Source organism: Vombatus ursinus, unplaced genomic scaffold (assembly GCF_900497805.2).
Source record: "Vombatus ursinus unplaced genomic scaffold, bare-nosed wombat genome assembly UNPS02015406.1, whole genome shotgun sequence".
Taxonomy (NCBI): Eukaryota; Metazoa; Chordata; class Mammalia; order Diprotodontia; family Vombatidae; genus Vombatus; species Vombatus ursinus.
Genome location: NW_020955184.1, coordinates 1,068,071 through 1,092,060, shown reverse-complemented (window position 1 = coordinate 1,092,060; position 23,990 = coordinate 1,068,071). Strand labels below are relative to the sequence as shown.

Here is a 23,990-nt window from a genome sequence, read left to right as displayed (position 1 = left end):
ACTTTCTTTGAAATTTACGGTGTTAGAAAATTGTGTAGGGTCACTAAGAAATCAAGTGACTTGCCCAGGGTCACATGGCCATTATGTGTCAGAAGTGGGATTTCAACTTTGATCTTCCTGACTCTGATGGTAGCTCCTAATCTACTACTCCATGCTGCCTGTCAGCATGCTTAGAATTAGTCATGCGTGTTTTAGAATACTATATTCTGTTTATGTCTTTTTAACCTGAAGCACATTGTGAGGAAATTTGAGGCTTTCTATAAGGAATGGGTTTCATAATCCGAGATACATGGATGGATTTCAGGTAATTCATGAAATATATCACACTTTTTTTTCTTTACTACTTTGAGAACTATATTTTAACATAATTTGTTTCCTTTGTAATCCTATGTATTTTATTTTATGCATTTAAAAACATTATTCTGAGAAGGGGATCTGTAGGCTTCAGTAGACTGCCAGAGGAATCCATGATACAAAAAACTTAACCAACTCTGTTATAAGAGAACAAGAGAAGTGATGAAAGTCTAGAAAATAAAAAAAATAAAATAAATACTAAGGGAGAATTTAATAAGAGTCTTGAAATATATGGAGCAATTTTATGTGAGGGAGAAAGAGAAAAGCAGCTCATTCTTTGAGTCAATCTACAAATATTTATTGTATGTCTGCTATGTGGCAGGCATTGTGTTAGTATTTCCACTTAGGTTAGGACCAGAAGATCCTTGAATAGCAGCAGTAAAGATTTAGATTAGACTTCAGGATTAACTTTCTAACTTTAAGACTTATGAGATATTGGAATGAACTAATAAGTGAGGCAGTAAAATATAGTCAGTACCATAGTTAGTGGATAGTCTTATAAAAACAGCAAAATGACTTAGATTAGCTTCTGAGGTTATCTTCAGTTCAGTTAAATAAAACATTTATTAAGTACCTATTATGTTCATGATTCTTTAGCCAATATGATTCTTAGTGGTACTTATTCATTTTAATGTTATTTTTTGCCTTGATAAAAAATTTCAGAAGGTTTTTTTCAGACTTTCTATAATGAATATAAAAAACTTTGGATTAATGTGAAGCATGATGAAATCCTTATGATATTTCTTATGATCATCTTTAGAAAAAAACATGCATGATTAAACAGTACATTTGAGAGATAATATGAAGTTTTCCTTTGGAGTTGATTATCTATATCCTGAAAGCCAATCAGATAAGAAACTTCATTTCAACATGTTTTCAGCTTCAAGAAAAACTGGCTCAAGAAGGTAAAGAAGTGAAGACATTAAAGCTTGAGCTGGAACTCCTGGAGAGAGCAACAGAAGCTAAAATTGCTGAAAAGACAGCAGGTATAGTAGATCAGTCTTTCACAGATGGCCATATGGATCATATGTGAAGATGTTATATGACGTGGCTTGGTGAGGGTTTGCTTGTTTGCTGAAGGAGGGGAGATTGGACTACAGGGCTTTTTTTTTTTTTTTTTTGGCTGTTTAGAGTTGCTTAGAAAATAGGTGGCTTTAACATCCTGGTCCTGGTATTAGTGAGAGCTTTACCTGTATTCATACTGATTTGGGCATTAAATGCATTGTTAACACCATGTCAATCCAATCACAAAAAGGTTGTTTGTTTTGTTGGAAAGGCCTGAACAAACAAGGCGAAATAATGATTACCAGTGCCTCTACCTTTCAACCAGCAGTTCAAATACCATTTATTGTTTTAGCATGTTCAGAGAAATATTTCTCTTTTGTATGGAGATAGTCACATTCATTGCCAAATGAAACCTTTAGTTGATCAAAAATTTGTTTTCTGTAGTTAATGAATTTTCATCTGATGAAGTGTATGAATAAGGAAGGAGATAATGCTTTTCCAAAAGAAGATTAAAATGTGATTTTAAAAATGAAAGGTTGTGACTGAAAATTATTGCTTTAAAGGAGCTGGTGCTTATCTTCATTAAGTAGGTCCATACAAAGAGATATTTTTTTAAAAAGATATAAAATATAATTTAAAGAGACCTTTTTTTTATTTACTGTAACATTTAGATAATCCTACAAAGTTATAAAGCTTTTTCATATAAATACATAAATACATATACATTAAGAACTAGAAGGCACATTATATATAATTTAGGCTAACATTTTCATTTTAATTAGCATGTCTATAAAAGTGATTATAAAAAGAACACAAAAATATAATTTTTTTGTATTGTAGGAAATTCTCACTCTAATTTGGGCACATAATGTGGAATTGCATTACTTAATATCATCTTATAGGTAAGAGGAATATCTTGCCTATAAAATATTGTTAGAAAGGAAATATCACTAGGAAAATAAAACAAAGAAGATTATAAGTAAATTCTCTAGCTGAATACCAGATGGTTGGCTTTTCTCTTAATGTCAAACTCCCGTGAATTTGATTTTTCATCTTATAATGGGAATATGGGAATTACACATATAAAAAAACCCACAATGTTATTGTGAAAATGAGGGGTTTTAAAATATGATTAGAAACTAATTTCTTGGCACTCTGGCCCCCAATCATTTATGCAAATAATTTTGATTTTATTCCAAGCCATATGTTTATTTTGAGATGTTGTTTTTCCCTGTGTATGTGTTATGCAAGTAACAATAACAACTCACATTTATATAGTGCTTTAACAGTTATAAAATGCTTTCCTCACAACAATCCTCATTGTCCCCCTTTTGACAGATGAGGAAATTAAATCTCAAAGAGGTCAAATAATTTGCTATGGTTTGCATAATTATTATGGCTACAACTTCAATCTATATTTTCTGGCTCCAAAACTAGTTAGTATTCTTTTTATTTACACCATTCTATCTGAAAATTATGGAAAATTGCTGTCCCTACCTAGAACTTGGTAGAACTATAAGCTAATATTCCACACATAGAGCAAAAACTCAACAAGTGATAATTACCTGACATAATGCCATTTAACTATGACTGGGTATTTTATCCATATGGTTAATGCCCAATCATTTATATGAGGAAACAGAGCTAAGTTAAAGGCTAAATGTTTTGTCTGTCATAAAATGCTGAAATATTTAGGCTTATTTTTGAGTTAGTGCATGATTTATACAAGTCATCTGAAATAATATATCAAAATTAAATATTGATTCATATTAATGAAATTAAATTATTTAAAAGGTGTTTTTCATACATTCTCTGACTCACAATTGATTTTGAATAAACAAAATAACCTCCTTAGAAAAAAATTATACATTTTATTTAATTTTTAATGACTCCTTTTTTCACAAAATGAAGGCAGAAACAACTTTTTAAACATGAAAATCACTGCTTTCTAAAGTATATATTCATACATATTTATTTTCATGCGTATAGCTTCTCTCAGTCTGACAAAAATGAAAATGCTCTACTTAAAAATGTGAGAGAGTATTGTATAGTCTACCCAAAGTAGAGAGTAATAAAATCCTCAAGAAAGCCTTGAGGCTTTCTTCAGTGGCTCAAGAAGTTCAATAAAACTGATCCTCAAATGAACTTTTGAACCTTTACATATTGTCCAATTACAAACTACCTATGCAGGCTCTGTCATTTGCCTGTGTGCAAAACTATCACATTTTTTTCTGTGTCAGGATTTTGAAAAGGAAAGAGCACTGTAAGATGGTGATTGAGTTATAACTCATATTTTATTTCTCTAGTACATATGAGATAGCAAATTAAATCTATAAAGATGGATGTTTATGTTCGTATTGTTTAGTTTTTTTCTGCCAAACTAAAAAAGTAGCTGCAGAAAAGCACATCATAAACACATGTACACACATTTATAAAATAAAAATGTTAGTGTATATTTTGGGAGCATATAAATGCATTACAAACTAACCTACCTCACTAGGAAACGAAAACGTGTTAAAATAAAATTTCACTTTAAAGAAAGAGCAAGAATTGTAAAAGTAAGACTTCTTTGGCTATTCATTCCTAAGGCCTTGCAAATATCTTAATTATTAACAAAAATTAAAATTGATGAAAATACTAAATATAATATTTTTTATTATTTTTTGCTTGTGTTTTGGTCTTAAAGTACCTTAGCCCTATGATAGCCTTTATATATAGGACAAGAAATGGCAAAACTTTATGAAATTTGTAATGTTGAGATTGCCAAATCTTGCCTTGTTTTCCTGTGCAAGAGTTCTCAGATCAAACCCTTATATTTGTATTTATTTGTATTGTGGTGTTAATACTCAGTAGAAATTTATTAAAATTTAATAGACATTTATTAAGCACCTCCTATGTGCAAGGAATTCTGTTGCATGTTGGGAATACAACGACCAAAACCCCAGAAGAAAATACTTCTTGCCCTCAAGTACTTATATTTCACTGGATTATACACTTGCCTTTTTTCCTATTTAGCAGCTCTCATATTGAATTGTGGACAAATAGGATGATGTCACATCATAAAGGATTTTAAATGCCAAGTTTTCATACTAGAGGCAATAGGGAGCCACTGAAAATTTTTGAGATAGGGAGTGACATAATCAGACCTGTGTTTTCGGACAGTTTTTTTGTTTGTTTTGTTTTGTTTTTGGAGGATAGATTCAAGAAAGGAAAGACTAGAAGCAAGGAGAGCAGTTAGAAGTTTATTTCAGTGCTCCAGTTGAACAGAGATATGAGTGAAGAGAAGGGGAAGGATGTGAACAATGTATTGAGATAGAATTGTCAAGACATGAGACTGAGAGAGGGAGAAAAATGAAAGGAGGCTGGGAAGGAGAAAGCTTGGAATCAGAGGTTTCATCTTGATTTGAGCAAAGAAAATAGCCAACTCTTTATCTGAGACTAGAGGAAGGGAATAGAGTGGGGCAGAGGAAAACAGAAGCTCAGGACAAATGGTCTGAATTTTTTTCAGTAAAACAAGACGTGAAGACTGAGAGGGAGGTTGGAGTGATGATGAAGAAAAGAATTAGGGAAGAATAACAGCATTATTATTCATCAATGAAGATTTCTTCCATCAGTGCTCAGCAGCATGAAGTTATAGGGGAAGGTAGATAATGAGGCAATTAAACTGGTTATTTATGGGGTCAAGATTAGGAAGGACTGAAAGTAAAATTAGAGCTGCAGTAATGGACTAGAATGGCAGAATAAGGAAAATAGAGTGATCAGAGCTCTCGGTAAGAATAGTAGGGGAGATATAAAACATGTATACAAATAATTAGAATACAAGGTATCAAATTGAGTAGCAGAGAGAGTTAAAAGGAGAGAAGCTGAACAGGTTTTCTATACATGCTAACATTTTCTGCGTTTCAGTCCTGGCTGATATAGATTATTCTTCAATCCTGATATGTACTTATCCCATTGATTTTTACCTAATGTGAACTAGTTGGTGTTACTTCCTTTTGCCCTTCTTTGCTCATCAGATCTCAGTGTTACCATAAGATTACAGACATCCCCTTTTTCTTTCTAAGAATTTAGTGATCAAAATAATATGTTCACTGTATTAGTTTGTCTGCCAGCGAAAGTGGAGATTATCTAGTGCTGCAGTTTCTTTCTTCTTCTTGCTTCTTCTTACTTCTTCCTCTTCCTCCTCTTCCTTCTTCCTTCCTCTTCCTCTTCATCTTTCTTCTTCCCCTTTCGCTTTCTCTTCTCCTTTTCCACCTTTTCCACTTCCTCCCTTTCCCCTTCCTTCTCTTACCTCCTTTCTCTGATTAGAGAGGTGAAGTGACTAGTCCAAGGTCACACAATTAATACTAATGCTAATTAGTACTTAGATTTGAAAAAAGTATCCTGATTCCTATCCCAGGATTTTTTCTACTATAGGTCTTCCTATACTGTTGCAGTATGTGATTTTTTCCAAGTTCAGACATGGAGCAGATGCTCTCCCTGACCCTAGATTATGCTGTAATGATATGTATATGTGTGTATCTGGAGTGGGAAAGTTATTTTTCTTCTCTAGCTTGATATGTGGAAGAGGAAGTAGTAATTAGGACAGTTAGGAAGTAGTTAGCCTTGTGCCTTGTTCCATACATATTGGTTGCTTTGAGTTCTTACTATTTTCCCCTTCACTTCAAACACTGCTAGTATTTGATTAATATAATCATAACATGTATTTATGGCATCCTGTCATTTGGTCAAAAAATTATCTATGTTTTGGTCAATTTGAAATTTCTTTAATTGTTATGTTCTTTAACTTTTTTCTCTTTTAACTTCTAATTTCAAAATCATTGTAATGTTATTATTTATATGCCATCAGAATAAGTGGTAGAACATACACTTATTATTTCCAACACAAAATAAGTAGAATGGAAGTGCCATTGCACCATTAAGGATTCCCATCATTGCAGAGCTAACTTTTAGAGAATATAAATATAATAGAAAACATTAAATGAGCAACTGATCAAGGTGATAGAGATTTACTCTGTAATTGGAAAATAACTTGAGCCCGTAAATATGTAGTTAAATAACCCGAAAAATATAAAAATTCATTTGTAAAATAATAATGTAATTTTCATTAAATTTTTGGAGATTATAAAGGTTACATGTCCTACGGTATGGTATATAGTACTTGCCTGGCTCGAAATATGTGCTAGTCATTGTAGTCTAAATAAGACAAGTAAGCAAGTAAGTCTACAAGGGGGAAATGCACAATGAACATTGCATTGTGATTCTTATTTTTTTCCAGTACCAAAATGTAATGAAGTAGTGAGTTAAATTAAAACTTTTTGAGGTATTATCAGAAGCAAAAAAGAAAAAAAAAGAAATAAAGAAAAAAAAAAGAAAAATAAGTGTCAGTTTATGTAAGGTTCTTCTAAGGACCTAAATTATTTGTAAATGCTATTGTTTTTTCAGGCTTTCAGGATACTATTTGATTGATTACTCTTTCCCTATACTAAAAACATATTAGTGTTCTAAAAAGATTTAATAGAGCTTCTAAAAGTGCCTAGCTGCCTCCTAGTGTCTATAACAGGACTGAGATATGGCTTAATTTGTCAGTGCAAAAGGTATTAGTTATGTATTGACTCATAAATTATAGAGATGAACAATTTTTTTAATGGTTGGCAGGTTATTACATTTTAACCTCTATGCAATCCGTTAGAAAACTGTGGTAGATAAAATTGCCATGTTTTTATGCTGTGAATCACTGTGTCTTTTCCCAAAAATAAAATAATCAGTTGTGAAGCAGAAACATCTATATTTCTTTATAGTTAAATCAGATAGTCTCTGTGATCACTTGCAACTACAAATTTTTGTTAATTATCCAATTCTATGAATACAAGAATAGTGTCACATTATTATGCAACTTGATGTGTTTTGATTTAGTTTCAGAACATTGTACTCTTGAATATGTGTATATATACATATATACATACATATATATGTACACACATATACTTAAGTAGAAACCTTTGAGATTTTAGATATTCAAATGTTACTTGCTTTTAACTCCTTAATGCTAGATTTTATCTTCGTCATCATAATAACAAATTTAAGTAATGCTTTAAGGTTTCCAAAATACTTTACTAATATCTCTTCACTTCTGACAATTGATTGGTGTTCTGTTTATGTGTAAGCATGCACATTACACATGCATATACATGTTCAGTTAATTATTTCATTTATCCTGAAGAGCCTTAGTTTCATGAATTACAACTTATTTTCAGGGTAATTCATGTTAATTTTAGTCATTTTGTTATGTATAAGTGCTTAGTACAATGCCTGACACATAGTAGGTATTATATTAATGTTTATTTCCTCCTCTGGGTACTTGCCCTGCATTTCCCCTATGATGCAGGTACTCTTTAGATTTTCATGTAATAATATTTATTGATTCATGGTTAAAGGGTCTCTTTTACACCTTAATGTGGTAGTAAGCTACATTTCAGGTTATTTGTTTTTTTTTTTTTAAAGCTTACTTTTCCATTTCCTGAAAAGCTCACTTCAGAGTCCCTGCGCTAGATGTTAGTTATTTTGCCGTCTTCCATGTCATCCATTAAAGATTAGCTGTGGAAGGTTGAAGCATGAAGAGATTATGAATGACAGAACAACTCCTGTGGAATAATAATCAGTTTTTGGTATTTAATGCTGTTTGACTTTTGCAGACACATTTCTTATTAACCTTTGGTACAAAGAGAAATCCAGGTTCCTGGTATCTCATGGAGAAGATGAATTTGAGATCCTCTTCCAATTAAACTGAAATAAGGCCAATATTGGGATTTAGCCAAAATAACTTCATAGTCCCCAACTCTTGTTTATAAACTACACACACACACACACACACACACACACACACACACACACACACACAGAGTTTATAAGCTATATGTATATAGTTTATAAATATATGCACACGTATATATTATGTATGTGTGTAAACATTTAATTGGTAGTATGTATACAGAAATCTGAAACACACTATTTATGCCTAAATTTTAGGTAGTATTCATTGTTATTTATATATTATATTTACATATTTATATATTATTTATACAATATATATTCATATATTGTTATATATATTTATATTATATATATATATTTTAGGTAGTATTCATTGTTATTTATATATATATTCACTAATTAATATTCTTATTGTATATTTTTCATTATGAAGTCCATTGTTTCTCAGTTTCTTCACAGATCCAATTTTAAAACTTTGATATTTAGTGTTACTTCTAAAAAATGTTAAATCTTCAAACAGTTATTAATTTGTAGAAGATTGATATAAAAAGACAGGAATATTTTGATTAATATCTGTGATACAAAAGAGCAAGGCAAATATGTAGCTTAAGTTTATATATTTCAATTTAAGTATTTAAAAAATGAGCATACAGTTTTTATTAAATCAGCATCAATTTAGAGTGTAATTTAGAGTATAATCATTGGACAAATTGGAAGAATTTTATAGTGGACGTCTACATTTTTCTTATAGCAAAATATTAGTGTTTATTATTCACTCTAAGATAATTTATTATCAAAAAATAAGCTGATCCTAAATGCAGTCCACTTTTTGGAAAAAATGCATACTTGACTGCATTTATCATTTTAATTAATTTATTAAGTGAAAATAGAAGCTTAGACTGATCATGAACATTTTTTAGTTAACTAAATATAGAGATTTTTTAAATATATTACTGTGCCTTTGATGAGGGTAAAAGAAGATGACTAGAGTTTGAAAAAAATCATCTGTTTGAAATATCTGATCATTAGAATGTTGTCATTACATTTCATCCTCAGTTCTTGAAGTCTGTGAACATGAATTTGGATTTATTATGGCAACTGTCATATCATGTAATGCTTGAAAGGAGACTGGGCAATCCTTCAATCAAAGGGGGAAAAATCTTTTTTTTCTGGAACTTGAATATTAATTGAATTTGTTATGGACAAGTACATTCAAATCCTTGAAACTAAGCAGTTTTGCTTTTGAATTTAGGCAAATATCACATAGTCATAAGTAATTCATGTAATTACTCTATTTGAAATTTCAAAGATATACTGCCAACTAAATGTTTCACAAAAAATAATTAAGTCATTTGAATACATTTTTCAAGAATCCAGCCTTTAAAATCTTTGTGGGGATCTAATGTTTGAGTGTACTTCTGTGTTGTTTTAAATATTTTTCAAATAAAACATGATTCAAATAATCTGTGTACAATATAAGTAATACTTATTTTAATATTTTTGAAACATGGATTTTTCATTCTGATGCCTGTGTTGAAATTTCCAAGATAGTTTACGTCATCTGTTTTACTTCTAAAATTCATACCAGTGTTAAAAAACTAAAATAAAGACATTAAATGCCTAAATTTAAAATTTGCATATAATCTGATATCTTACATTAATCTGTAATTGGCACAAATTAATATCACTCAAATGATTTTTGAAAATTCTTTTTTTTCCATTTTAATTATGAAACCTCTTTGTGTAATTTATAAAATTACTTGATCCATTTCTATTTTTTATTAGTGATCTAATATAGTTATCTAGTCATTTGTTGAAAAAGAAGAATCTGGCTTTCTGGAAAATAGCATGTTTTACATTTCTTTTAAATAATATACAATAAACAGTAATAACTTTCTGTATCATGGTTTTATTAAGCTGTAGAAAGAGCATCTTGGTTCATATCTATTTTGTTGCTTATCTTTTGAAAAATGGGGAAAAGATATGAATGAATAGGAAAGTTACTTAATAGATACATTTTCTTTCGATTATTTATTTTTTTTAAGGTGAAAAAACCCTACTACTTGGTTGGTTTCATCAAACTTAAGCTTCTAGATCCTTCCTTGGAAAAACTACCAAAAGGGGGAACCTACCAAAGAAATACAAAAACAGTGCTCAATATATTGGTTCTTTCACTTACTTTACTTGAGTGAGGGTAATTTCAAATTATTGTCTTAGGTTTTCAAAGAAGACACATTATGTGCATATAACAGAAATGTTACACTAAAATTATATGTAAATACTATAGCCACTTTTATTTCTGGAATCAATTTTTAGCTAAGAATATTTTTTGTCTTCTAATTTTATTCTCTTCTTAATACCATATGGATCAAACTGAAAAACAAACAAACAAGATTATTTGGCTGCACTATTAAAAGACTACAATCAACTCATCATTTATGTGGAGGGAATCTTAGATCATAAGAGGTTCAAAAAAACCACTGATTTTGAAATTTAAACTAAATGAAAAGAATGCTCATGCTATTGACATGAAGAGTCCAGTAACAAATTTAAGCAATGAGTTGAAATAATTGTTTTGAAGAAAAATTTTAGAGACAACGTACATTGGTATATGCTGTCTGGGATTTCACTGGAAATTTTGGAAAAAATATTTTGTTATTTCTTCTTCATAGGGAAAATATTCAATATTATGAAAGATTTATAAATTTGGAAAATGTTTTGGTCTCATTTGTTCATTTTTATTGAAAAGCATTGTATTTGGAGAATTAGCAAGTGCAGAAGTTCTGTGAACTGTGACAGTTCTGTTTATTTTTGAAAAAAATCTTTATTGATATTTGTATTTGTTTAGAATATTGTAGTACTAGGGGTATTGGGTAGATATTTGACATGTTGAGGTAGGTGTTTCAAATGCTAATTATTTCTTTCCTCTTCCATTTGGCTTTCTTTCTATTTACTCAGGCAACATTTAGGTTGTCAGCAAACAGATTCTTATTCCCAGGGAATGCCCTGCCCTCCCCCAAAGTTGTGTTGTCTGGACAATCATAAACCATTGTTTAAACTAGAATAATTTTCAACATGTCTCTTTTATTTTAAATATATTTTAAAGGTAGTTTTAAAAGTGTGTGAGATGGGTTTGCTAAAAATTAAAAAAAAATCAGGTTTTACTAAGAAAATATGTACTCTGCTTTGACTCAGTAAACTCATGCTCATTATAGTTCAGCTTCTTCATATTTACTTTTGTCTGCATTAGAAAACAATTAGCTTACTAAATAAATTTGAGTATTTGGGAAAAAATCTACCTTGAGTCTCTCTCATTTGATTAAGAATTATAGGATATTTGATAAGCATGTTTAAAAATGGAGATATCCAAATATTATTGTAAACACCCAATGGTTTGTTTTACCTACAATATAAGTATTTTACTTGGTTGGCTTACATAGTAGCTAATAATATTTGTTAATGTAATTTAACTGCTGTGAACCTTTACTGAACAAATATTGAAATTTATACAAGTCAAAGAAAGAGAATCTCTAATGACTTTTGTAAAAGCTTCTATTTAATAGTTAAGGAGAAAAGTTTGTATGACATACCAGATGTAATTAACAGTAGATTTTACATTTAATAAAAAGAAAGAAGCATGCGTATTTGCTTTATTCATTCCATCATAATTTGCATTAGAGCTGTGAGTGTTTAATGAGCAAATTCCAACTAAAATGCTATATTGATTTTCTAGTGAACTTTGTAATAGTCATCCACCTTCAAAAAGCTCAATGTTTACAATTAAGTTTTCTTTACTAAAAACTAAAAATGTTTGAGAGTTACATATTGATCTCCTTAAAAGTACTGAGCAATAGGAAAAAAAGTTTTTGATGACTTTCATTTACTATAAAAGTTAAGAAATTATTAATATTAGCTTTAACTGATTGTTCCAGTTTTTCTACTGCTAGAGCTGCACCCAAGATATAAATGCATTTCTATAGTTTAACTGTTTTAAACAGATCATATAACATCATGCTTTTTTGTAAGTGAAATTTTTCTTAATACTTTTGTTTTTTCACTCAGAAACTGAGGGGACTACCAGTAAGGAGACTTAGGTTCAAATTATGGAGGGGATTCCTGTTCAGTCTGTGATGACCAGCTCTTTTCCAACTGTGAGAGTCTGTGATTTGGGCTCCTGGTCATGTGATCTTGGACAAATTAGCTAACATCTCTGAGCCTTAGTTTCCTTATCTGTAAAATGAAAATTAAACTAAGATGGCATTTATAGTCCTGTCTAGTTCTAATTTTTTGTTATTTTAATGAAAGAAACAAATACAAATTTGTCTTTAGGTAACATGATAATATGTGAGGTCAAATTGAGGATTGCATGAAAGGCTTACGTTATATCTTTAAGCTGTTTTGGTTCTGTCAGCTGAGCGTATGTAGAAATAACTAATAGGGATTACTGTGGACTTCATCCTAGGCTATACATTTCAATCTTTTAAAGCAACCATATACTACTAATTTATAATGAGTTATTTTATTTATTTTTATTTTCTTAAATTCTCATTTATTGATGCATTTTCATTTTATATCATGTCTATAATAAATAAAATTACTCATTGCGAATTAATAGCATATTATACAACATATAATAGTATAGTATAATAATATATAATGGTATATGTCTGCTTTAAAAGATATATCTATCTCTATAGATATTGTACACACATATGTGTGTATATATATGTGTGTATATATGTATATATATATGCATGTATGTATATCCCTCCTAAACTCAATGAGCCTTCTTTTATAACAAAAATTCAAAGAGAAAGAAAACTGCATTCAGTAAAAACCAACCAACAGATAAACCAAATCTGAGAGTTTATGCAATAATCCATACCCATCTTATGCAGTGAACAGAAGGGAGAACAATTTCACAATTTATCTCTTGTTCCAAAATGGTAATTATAATTATATTGTGCTGTGTTTCATTTTATTATCATTTTCATTTATATGATCATAGTCATCGTGAATGAAAGAGTGGCTGAATAAAACATTTGTTAATTACTATGTTCTGAGTGCTGGAATATTAAAAAATGAGAATACTTTTTTGTAGTGAACTCACAATTTTTGAATAATATTTTCCCAATTATGTGTCAAGACAATTTTTAGCATTCATTTTTACAAGATTTTGAGTTCCACATTTTTCTCCCTCTCCTCTTCCAAAAATGGTAGGCAGTTTGATATAGTTTATACATGTGCTATCATGTAAAATGTAGTTCCATATTAGTCACAGTTGTGAAAGAAGAAACAGATCAAAAGGTGAAAGACACAAAAAAGAATAAAGTTAGTGAAAAAAGTATGCTTTGATCTGCATTTAGAGTCCATCGGTTCTTTATCTAGATGTGGATCGACATTTTCCTTTGTGAGTCCTTTGTATTTATCTTGGATCATTGTGTCATCTGAAGCCATCTCCAATTGTCCTGTTCTGTATCTTGCCACTGGGCCCAGATGGCTGCTGAGGAGCAAGTGCAGCTAGGGACTTTGTACAGCCTTCCCTCATTTAAATCCAATTCATTTGCAAGTCATGGCACCAGCTTCCTGATGTCATGGTATCAACTTCCTGATGTCATAGTCCTCTTCTAGAAGGAAGGACAAACAACAACCTGTGAGTAGTATGAGCTGCCCCAAAGGAATGTAAATTTTGATCACTGAAACCTTGCAAGGCATCTTGGGGTTGCAGGCTAGATTTCTTTCTTAAGGACCATGCCTTAAACCCAAATCACTCTGGCTCTTATTGATTGGCCAGCAGTAGGTCTCAGCCCAAGCCCCACCTGGTCATTGTTTAGGTTCTAATGGCTCAGAGTGAACTTAAATAGAAACCCTGAGGGTCTTCCCTTCCAGGTTTTTGATTTTTTTTTTTTTGATTAGTAAAAGAGGCCATTCTTTGCCTCCTATCTTACCTAGCCTTAATCATTGAATGGGCATTGCTTCAGTCAAATTCAGACTTGGGAAAGACATTAGCTTAAAAAGGCCAGAGTCTCCCACTGAATCCAGGGCCATCTCCAGTCATCCTGATCTGTATTTTGCCACTGGGCCCAGATAACTACTAAAGAGAAAGTGATGCTGATGACTCAACCCTTGTTCACTGAATTCTAATTCACTTGTAAGTCATGGCATCACCATCCTGATGTCATAGTCCTCTTCGAGAATGAAGGAGAGACAACAGCAACAAGGATCATTGTACTGGTGAGAATTGCTGAATTATTCATAGTTGATCATCACTTAGTGTTGCTGATACTGTGTACAATGTTTTCCTGGTTCTGCTCGTTTCACTTTGCATCAGTTCGTATAAGTCCAAGTTTTTTTCTGAAATCTGCTGGCTTATCATATCTTATTGGCACAATAATATTCCATTACATTCATATACCACAGATTGTTCAGCCATTCCCCAATTGATTGACATCCCCTCAATTTCCAATATTTTGCCACCATAAAAGGGCTTCTATAAATATTTTTGTACATGTAGGTCCTTTCTCTTTTGTCATCATCTCTTTGGGATACAGACTTAGTAGCAGCATTGCTGGATCAAAGGGTGTGCATAGTTTTATAGTCCTCTGGGCAAAGTTCCAAATTGCTCTCCAGAATGATTGGATCAGTTCTCAACTCCACCAACGGTGAGTTGGTGTCCCAATTTTCCCACATCCTCTCCAACATTTATCATTTTCCTTTTTTGTCATATTATCCAGTCTGATAGGTATGAGGTGGTACCTCAGAGTTGTTTCAATTTGCATTTCTCTAATCAGTAGAGATTTAGAGCATTTTTTCATATGCCTATAGATGGCTTTGATTTCTTCCTTTGAAAACTGCCTGTTCATGTACTTTGACCATTGATAAATTGGGGAATGGTTTGTATTCTTCTAAATTTGACTCGGTTCTCTTTATGTTTGAGAAATGAGGCTTTTATTAGACACTTGCTATAAATATTGTTTCCTAGCTTTCTGTTTTTCTTCTAATATTGGTTGTATATTTTTTATAAAACCTTTTTATTTTAATATAATCAAAATCATCCATTTTACTTTTGTAATGCTTTCTTTCTCATTTGGTCACGAATTCTTCCTTCCCTATAGAACTGACAGGTAGACTATTCCTTGCTCTTTTAGTTTGCTTATGGTGTCACCGTTTATGTTTAAGTCATGCACCCATTTTGACCTTATCTTGGTATATGGTATAAGATGTTAGTCTATACTAGTTCTCCATTTGGCTGATTCTGTTTTTTAACCAGTTGTTTTCTCTTTCCAAACTCTTGACTCTTTTTTCGTAATTCTCTTGTACCACTCTCATTTCTTTTCCCAATTTTTCTTCTACCTCTCATATGATTTTTAAGCTTCTTTTTGAGCTCTTCTATGAGTTTTTTCTGGACTTGAAACCACTTCCATTTTCTTCGGGGTTTTGCCCATAGGTGTTTTCACATTGTTGTCCTCTTCTGAATTGTGTCTTTATCTTCCCTGTCACCATAATAACTTTTTATGGTCAGGTTTTATTTTTGTTGTTTTTTGCTCATCTTTTTTGACCTTTTTCCTTTTCATTTAAATTTGAACTTTGCTCCTGGGCTGGAAAGGGCACTGTCTCAAGGTTCTTATGCCAGGGGCTGCAGGGGCTGTCTGTTAATCTGGTGTTGAACTGATGTTGCCCTGAGACCCATAAAGGACCTTCGTGTCTGGTGTTGCGCTGAGGGGTGGGGTGTGGGTGGCTGATGCTGCTGGAGGCTGGAGGGATCTGGCAGTTTTCCTGGTGCTGAACCAGGGTCCTAGTGCTGGTTTCTGGCATGTGCTGAATCCTGGTGGGATGTTTCTGCATTTCCCCAGGGCAACACTGAAGCATGTGAGGGTCTGGCCACTGAAGGATGTCTGTTTACCCAGGTTATGCTGAAGCACATGGCAGTTCTCATGATTGGAGTCTCCCAGTTCCCCTGGCTATGCTGAGGTGCATGGTAGGGGCCTAGTGTTGGCTTCGCCTGCTGCACTGCACTGGGGCTCAGGATTTACTGCTGGTTTGCTGAGGTGGGACTTGCTGCTGGTTTGCTGGGAAACTTCTTGTCCTGGAATGTGCCCCCTTTTTATCCAAGTGAGATAGACCTTTCCTGCTGATCTTCCATGTTTCTTGGGCTCAAAGATTGTTTTGCTGGTTCTGCTGTTCCAGAATTTGTTTTGGGGAACTATTTTATGGTTGTTTGGAGGTGAATACAGGAGAGTTATGGTGATTTACTACTTACGCTGCCATCCTAGCTCCCAGAAGTCCAAATGGAACTCACATTTTAATGGAGGAGACAACACACAGGTGGCTTCAGCTGTAAATCCCATTAAAAAGCCCATGGTTCTTAGGGTATACTGGCAAAGCAGATAGTAATGCCTCTTATTAAATGTCATTTCCACTGGCAAATTTGTGTCAGTTTCTGATGTTGAACTATTTGACAATGCCAAGAACTTTGGTGGCAAGAACTTTCGTTTTCTTGGTCTTCAGTAGCTGGAGCTGGAGCACCTACAGGAGCAAGTGTCAAGCTACATCCCCATAGGAATTGTTTCCCAGGATGTTGGCTGAAGGTACTGAGCTGGAAACATTGCTCTTCCCAAGGCTCTTGGGTTCAAATGTCCTGGTTTTTCTCTACTGGGGTCTGAGGGACAATGGTGGTCAAAGTAGTGGTTGTTTGATTAGCCTAACATATACTTCTCAATTCTCCCTCATGGTCTCTTGTTGCTTCAGCTAGGCCACCTTGCCTGTCCTGTGGGTGACACTTGATTTGGCAGCTGGTAGAGTTGGCTGGCCCCTTCTCTACAGCAGTTGCTTCCCTGGATGATAACTGTGAGGGATCTGGTTGAGTGTGGGTTGGGTTCAGATGGGGCTGACTGCTTTTCTGAAGACTTGTGGTTTCAGGGTCCTGTGCTGTCTTATCAAAGTCCGAAGACTTTTGTTGTCAAGGTTGTGACAGTAGTCTATGATACCATATGATGAACATTTATTAAGTATCTATGAGATGCTGTACTAAGTACTGGGAATGCAAATAAGAAAAAGAAAGACAGTGCTTGCCCTCAAGAAGCTTACAATCTAATGAGGGACACAGTATGCAAAAAGGTGACAATGGGCAGGAAAGTATCAGATGGTACCAGGCTGAAGGGAAATGATAAGATGATAATAGAGTCAAAATCAAGCAGAGCAACTGATGGCAAAGAAACGACTGGCATTAGGTGCCCTCCATAAAGACTGACTTTGGGAGGATTTATTTGCAGAGACAGAAACAACTAATGTATGAGTAGCAAAGCTGAAGTAATGTCCATGATGAAGAGTTTCTCCTGGATGGGGTATGAAGAAGATGGTGATGAAGTCAAACTAAACAGAGTAGCTGGTGGCAAACGAAGAAAAGTGGTTTAATTTGATTTGAAGGCCCATGCTCCTTCCTGTCACTCCCTCAAGGTGGCTTGCTTCTCCATCTAGAACAGTTTACTTGCCCTGTGTGTCGCAGTTTGTTGGTGGTTCACTTTCTCTCTTTTTTTGGAATTTTTGTCTATATCTTCTCTCTTTATGAGTCCCACTTTTAGTATGTTTGCTTAGGAGCTAGGCTTGTAAGTTGCTTCTCTCTCGACCTTTTCTTTTCTTTTTTTCTTTCACGTACTTTTTGTGACTCTTCCTTACTTTTTGACCCCTTCACCTACTACTTACATAAGACTTCAAAGTTAAGCAGGCTTAGTTTCTTCAAATTGGAAATACAAAGATTTTCCTTGATCCTTTCCCTCCCTAATCTCTATACAGAGAGGACTGACCAGTCAGTTTTTTCTATCTCTTTCACAGATGACACTTCTCCTCTAGCTAGTTCAGTGACATTGATTTCCTCTTTCCCTCTTCTGCCTGTCCTACTCTGAGATGTACTCCCTTTTTGTCACATAACTGAATAACTCATTTTTTCCTGTCTCTTACAGAGTGGGAAAGGGAAAGGTCAGATTGAGTCACCCCATTGAGGCAAATGGGTAAAAGCCATCACAGCTTGAAATATAAGTTGGCAGGTTATTTGAGTTGGTTATGCTCAGAAAAACTTTGTGTAGTTATAGTAGATTGTGTGAGAGCTTTTGGCTCTCCACTTTTATTTCAGAAGGCTTTACATCTTGTGGTAGTATTTCCATTTTCCTCCTGTTTTAATAGCTTACATTACTCTGTTGAGCACATTTCTTCTTATTTTGGACTTGTTGGAGTATGTTGAAAATAATGACTGTGTTATCTTGCCAATTTTCTCAAATCTCCAGTATTTAGAAATTTAGATGAAAGGATTTAGATTTCTCTATCATTATTAAGTTTTTGTTTTTAAATACTACATTGTTCGGGACAAGGTATATACAAAACTTGTTTAAAAGATCACTTTATCTTGACAGGGACATACATTTAAAAAGAAATATATGTATTCATAAAATGTATGCATTGGCACTAAAATTGCTGCTTTTATGAAAAGTAAAACATGTAAATTACTTGTCAAGAAAGGTCTTGGTAGAGAAAATTATCTAAGTTCCATTTAGTTAGTCAAGATTTCGTGGATGTAGTTTGATCCTTTGATTTGCCCAGAAGCATCATCTTTAACAAATTAGAATATCTTAGGAGAAATCTGAGGTTTTACAGTTTAAAGGACTCTTCAAGAATTTGTTCTATGTTCTGAGCTTGTGCTACTAAATTGAGAGTATGTGCAAAATCTATATCTGTAGCCTATTATTTCAGTTCTTCATTTCTAAAACTATTTCAGTCGTTATAGTGATGCTTTCTCTAGGAATTAGATTGTTTTTGTAATAATTTGGTTGGGTACACGTGTATTCATTAAAACAAAGAGTTTAAGTATTTCTTACACATTGAATATCCATATCCCTTTCAATATTTCCTACAAATTGTTTTTTTTACAGCTCTGGTTGAAGAAATCTATTTTGCACAGAGGGAACGTGATGAAGCTATCATATCTAGACTCCAGTTAGCCAATGAGGAAAGAGATGAAGCCATTTCACGAGCCAGGGAACTGGAGAAGTCTCTAAAAGAGTATGTACACATTTGTAAATAATGTAGATTATAAAAAGCACCTCATCCAGGCACCATGTGGTGGTCATATATTGTTAAATGAAATCTCATACCTATCTAATTCTTCTTCAATATCATTGATTCCTTGCCTGATAAACAACTGTAGTCAAGTCATTTTTCAGTCATGTCCAACTCTTCATGACCCTTTTTAAAGTTTTCATGGCAAAGAAATTGGAGTGGTTTGCTGTTTCCTTCTCCAGCTCATTTTACAAATGATGAACTGAGACAAAGAAGGTTAAGTGACTTACTCAGGGTCACACAGCTAGTAAGTGTCTGAGTCTGGATTTGAACTCCGAAAGATGAGTCTTGCTGACTTCAGGCCCAGCACTCTATTTACTATGCCACCTAGCTGCCCTGATAGGCAATTAGACAAAAGCAGTTTACTGTCTTTGGCACATTTGAGTTTCTTTCTTCTTCCTGGTTTTAGCATTAATTTCCTTACCTTATTTTCTTTTTGGACTACTTTTCTTCTTTTCATTAACTCTAGTAATATCTGTTTCTTAACTCTCAACTCAGCTTCTGTTTAGTCCTATACTCCTACTTTCCCTGTTACCTGCTCAGCAGTTTGATTGTTCCTGTTCACTTCCCAATGTATCTTACTCAGACATTTATATTTTAATATTTTTATCTTGGAAATTTATTTTTATTTATTTCATTAACTATCTCTAGATTACATGTAAAAACATTTTTATTTTTTTATTTTATTTTAATTTTTTTTTGAAGCCAAAAAACTTTATTAATGATTTCACCCAGGGATTAGAGGAACAATGACATACAGTATTGCTAGAATCTTTGTCTAATTTTATTGCCCCTACTGACTCTCATCTATTAGATTGTAGATAAGTGGCTAAGGTCAATAGCAGTGTTCTGTGTTTTTTTTGTTTTGTTTTGTTTTGTTTTGTTTTGCATAGACTTTAACCACAGGTAACCCTAGCTTCTAGTCGGTTGCCTTTTTCAGAGAGACTGGTTATAAAAATTCTTTCCCAATTTTCTACTTTCCTTCTAATCTTGGTTGCATTGGCTTTGTGCAAAAACTTTTCAATTTAATGTAATCAAAGTTATCCATTTTGTATTTCATAATGCTCTCTATCTCCTGTTTGGTCATGAATTTTTCTATTCTCCATAAATCTGAGAGGTAAACTATTCCTTGCTCTCCCATTTTGCTTACTATTCATTAACTATTTCCAGATTACAAAACATTTTTAAAAATTTATTTTATTCTTAATTCATGAAACAAAACAAGCACTTTTACAACATAGCACAACAAAAAAGATGATTGCATATGAAACTGCAAATCCACCATGCAAAACTTTTAAATATATGATGAAGTCAAAATGTAAATTTCTTTTTTTCTTTGTTTTCCTCACCCCAACCACCGTAGAGATGGCTACCATTAAACACAAATAGATATATATGTGTAAAATTATTCTATACCTACTTCTATTAATTAGTTCTTTCTCTGGATACAGATAGCATCTTTCTTATGTCCTTTTTTTTAAAATTTTTTTTTAATTTTTAATTTTTTTAAATTTTTAAATTTTTTTTCACATGTCCTTTATAGTCAATTTTTTAACAATCATTTTAAAAAATGATGAGTTACAAATTCTCTCCTTTCCTCCTCCCTCTCCTCACTCCTTGATTGGTATCAGTATTACATGTGAAGTTATATAAAACATTTCCATATGAACATATTTCAAAAAAACCACATGAAATTTAAAAATTAAAATAAAATAAGAAATGCTTCTGTTCCCATTCAGAGTTTCCATTCAGAGTTCATCAGTTCTCTCTCTTTAGGTTGATAGCATTTTTCAGCATGGGTCTTTTGGAATTATCTTAGATCATTGTTTTGATGAGAATAGCTACGTTTTTGCAGTTGATCATCATTATAATATTGCAGTTAATGTGTACAAAGTTTTATAGCCCTTTAGGTGTAGTTTCAAATTGTTCTCCAGAATGGCTGTACTAGTTCACAGTTGCACCAAAAGTGCATTAGTGTCCCAGTTTTTCCACATCTCCAACATTTGTCATTGGTTGGCAACAGTGGAGCCAAAAAGGAGTGGGCAGCTTTCAGAGATTTGGTATACAGCACTACATTCACTCATCTGGGCCAGAATACTCACAAACATCCAAAGTGGTTTGATGAAAATGATGGGGAAATTCAGAAGCTGCTAAGTAAAAAAATGAGAACTCCACGGGGTTTACCATCAGGATAGTTCATCTGCCTCTAAGAAGGCAGCATTTAACTTTATCAAAAGTAAAGTGCAAGCAAAGCTAAGAGAGATGCTGTATTGGCAGGCAAAATTCAGTTTTATGCTGATAGTAATAATCCAAAGTGTTTTTATGATGCCCTAAAAGGTATTTATGGGCCAAAGACCTATGGTGCATCTCGACTACTCAGTGCTAATGGAACCATATTGATTAGTGATAAGGAATGATCCTAGAGAGATGGACTGAACACTTCCATAGTGTTCTCAACAGATTGTCATCAATCAATGCTGAAGCCATTGACCACATACCTCAGGTTGAAGTCAGTCTCTCTCCAGGCAGGCTTCCACCTGAAGAAGAGGTTTTGAATGCCTTTTAGTTCCTCTTGTGTGGCAAAGTGCTTGTTGCTGATTCTATTCCAGCTGAGTTATACAAGGCCGGTAGTCCATTGCTCATATAAAAGCTGACTGAAATTTTCCAGGTTATATGACAAGAGGAGGTTATCCCTCAGGAATTCAGTTCTCCATTGTCCATCTCTGGAAGGGTAAAGGAAATAGATTATCCTGTGACAATCACAAGGAGGTCTCTCTCTTAGTCACTGCTAGCAAGATTCTTACGAGAGACCTTTTTAAAAGACTGATCCTTTACCCAGAAAATGATTATTTACCTAAGAACCAACGTACCTCAGAAAGGAGTGAGGAATGGTAATATGGTGTTTGCTGCCCAACAACTCAAGGAGAAATACCAGGAACAGAGCAAAGGTCTGCACACAATATTCATCAATCTGACCACGGCCTTTGATACTGTCACTTATGAGGGTTTTTGGAAAATTGTGGCAAAATTTGGTTGCCTGGAGAAGTTCATCAGTATTTTACATCAGTTTCATGACGGCATACTTGCACAGGTTCTGGATAATGGATAATGCTTTTGCACTTTCCCACTCATTAATGGAGTGAAGCAAGGTTGTGTTCCTGCTCCCATACTTTTTAGCATGGTGTTTTTGTTTGTTTGTTTGTTTGTTTGTTTTAAGGCAATTGGGGTTAAGTGACTTGCCCAGGGTCACACAGCTAGTAAGTGTCAAGTGTTTGGTCTGAGGCCGGGTTTGAACTCAGGTCTTCCTGACTTCAGGGCCAGTGCTGTATCCACTGCGCCAACCTAGCTGCCCCTAGCATGGTATTTTCAATAACATAAGATGCCTTCAATGAGGATGAAAATGGCATCAAGGTCAGCTACCACAGTAATGGTAAATTATTTAACTTGGAAAGGCTACAGGCCAAGACTAAAAGTACAGGGAGAGTTGGTGCATGATTTTTTTGTTTGTGGATGATTGGGCGCTCAATGCAACCTCTGAGACTGAGATGCAACAAAGTATGGATCAGTTCTCTTCTACTTGTTCTAATTTTGGCCTAACACCAAGAAAACACAGGTTCTCCACCCACTAACACTATACCATCCATACATGGAACTATCAGTTACAGCAAATGGAGAAGTTTTGAATGCTGTGGACAAGTTCACAGACCTTGGCAGTATACTTTTACAAGGATGTACACATTGATAATGAGGTTGACGTACACATTGCCCAGAGATAGCTTAGTGGTTGAGAGGCTCTGAAAGAAAATGTGAGAGAGAAGAGATATTAGACTGCCTACCAAATTGAAGATCTACAGTGCCATTGTGCTGACCTCATTGTTATGTGCCTATGAAATATAGCAGTGTGAAATATACCAGTATACCAGTGACATGCTAGGAAACTGAATCATTTCCATTTGAATTGTCTTAGGAAAATTCTTAAGGTCATCTGGCAAGATAAGGTACACTGAGATCCTTTCTTGAGCTAAACTGCCAAGTATTCAAACTCTTTTGCAGACAGCACAGTGCCAATGGGCTGGCCACATTGTTAGAATTCCCAATGTTTGTCTAAAAGACTATTGTACTAACTCACAGAAGGCATTTGCTCACATGGAAGTCAGAAGAAGTGATATAGTGATACTCTCAAGCACTCTCTGAAGAGCTTTGGAATCAATTGTGTGACATGGGAGGAAGGACTGCCTAGAATGGTGTGCCCACATCAAAGAAGGTACAGTGCTCTGTGAGCAAAGCAAACATGGAATGTGCAAATTTAGAGACATCTCCATTCCAAATGTTCATGTGGACTATCTGTGCTCGACCTGTGTTAGAGCCTTCAGAGCTAGTATTGGTCTGATCAGTCACAGTCAGACACACTGTACCTTGAAGACAACATGGTGATGTCATTTTGGTCCTCTTCAACAGTGAAAGATAAAACCAACCCGTTTATCCTTCAGTCTTTTCCAGTATGGCTTTTTTTTCCTACCACTTACTGAAACTGCTCTTGATATTTTTTATCTACCCATACTCTTCATCCTCCTCTTCCTTTCTGCAGCATGTGATACTGTTGATTCTGCCCTGTTCCTTGATCTTTTCTCCTTCCTTGACTTCTGTGATATTGGTCTGTACTATTTCTTCTACTTTACTAATTGATCTTTATTTTCCAGCCCCCTAAATGTGAACACCTTTGTAGCTTACTCTTTTCTCTATTACAT

At 33.8% G+C, this 23,990-nt stretch overlaps 1 protein-coding gene across 3 annotated transcripts in view; it reads left to right on the top strand.

The window, feature by feature from the left end:
• Positions 1–23,990, top strand: part of MIPOL1 (mirror-image polydactyly 1) — a 476,051-nt gene that overhangs the window by 106,816 nt on the left and 345,245 nt on the right. For all 3 annotated transcript variants that reach the window (XM_027847439.1, XM_027847437.1, XM_027847438.1), the window contains 2 exons: positions 1,235–1,340; positions 19,056–19,185. In XM_027847439.1, the coding sequence (XP_027703240.1) occupies positions 1,235–1,340; positions 19,056–19,185 (236 nt within the window). The remainder of the gene's footprint in view (positions 1–1,234; positions 1,341–19,055; positions 19,186–23,990) is intronic.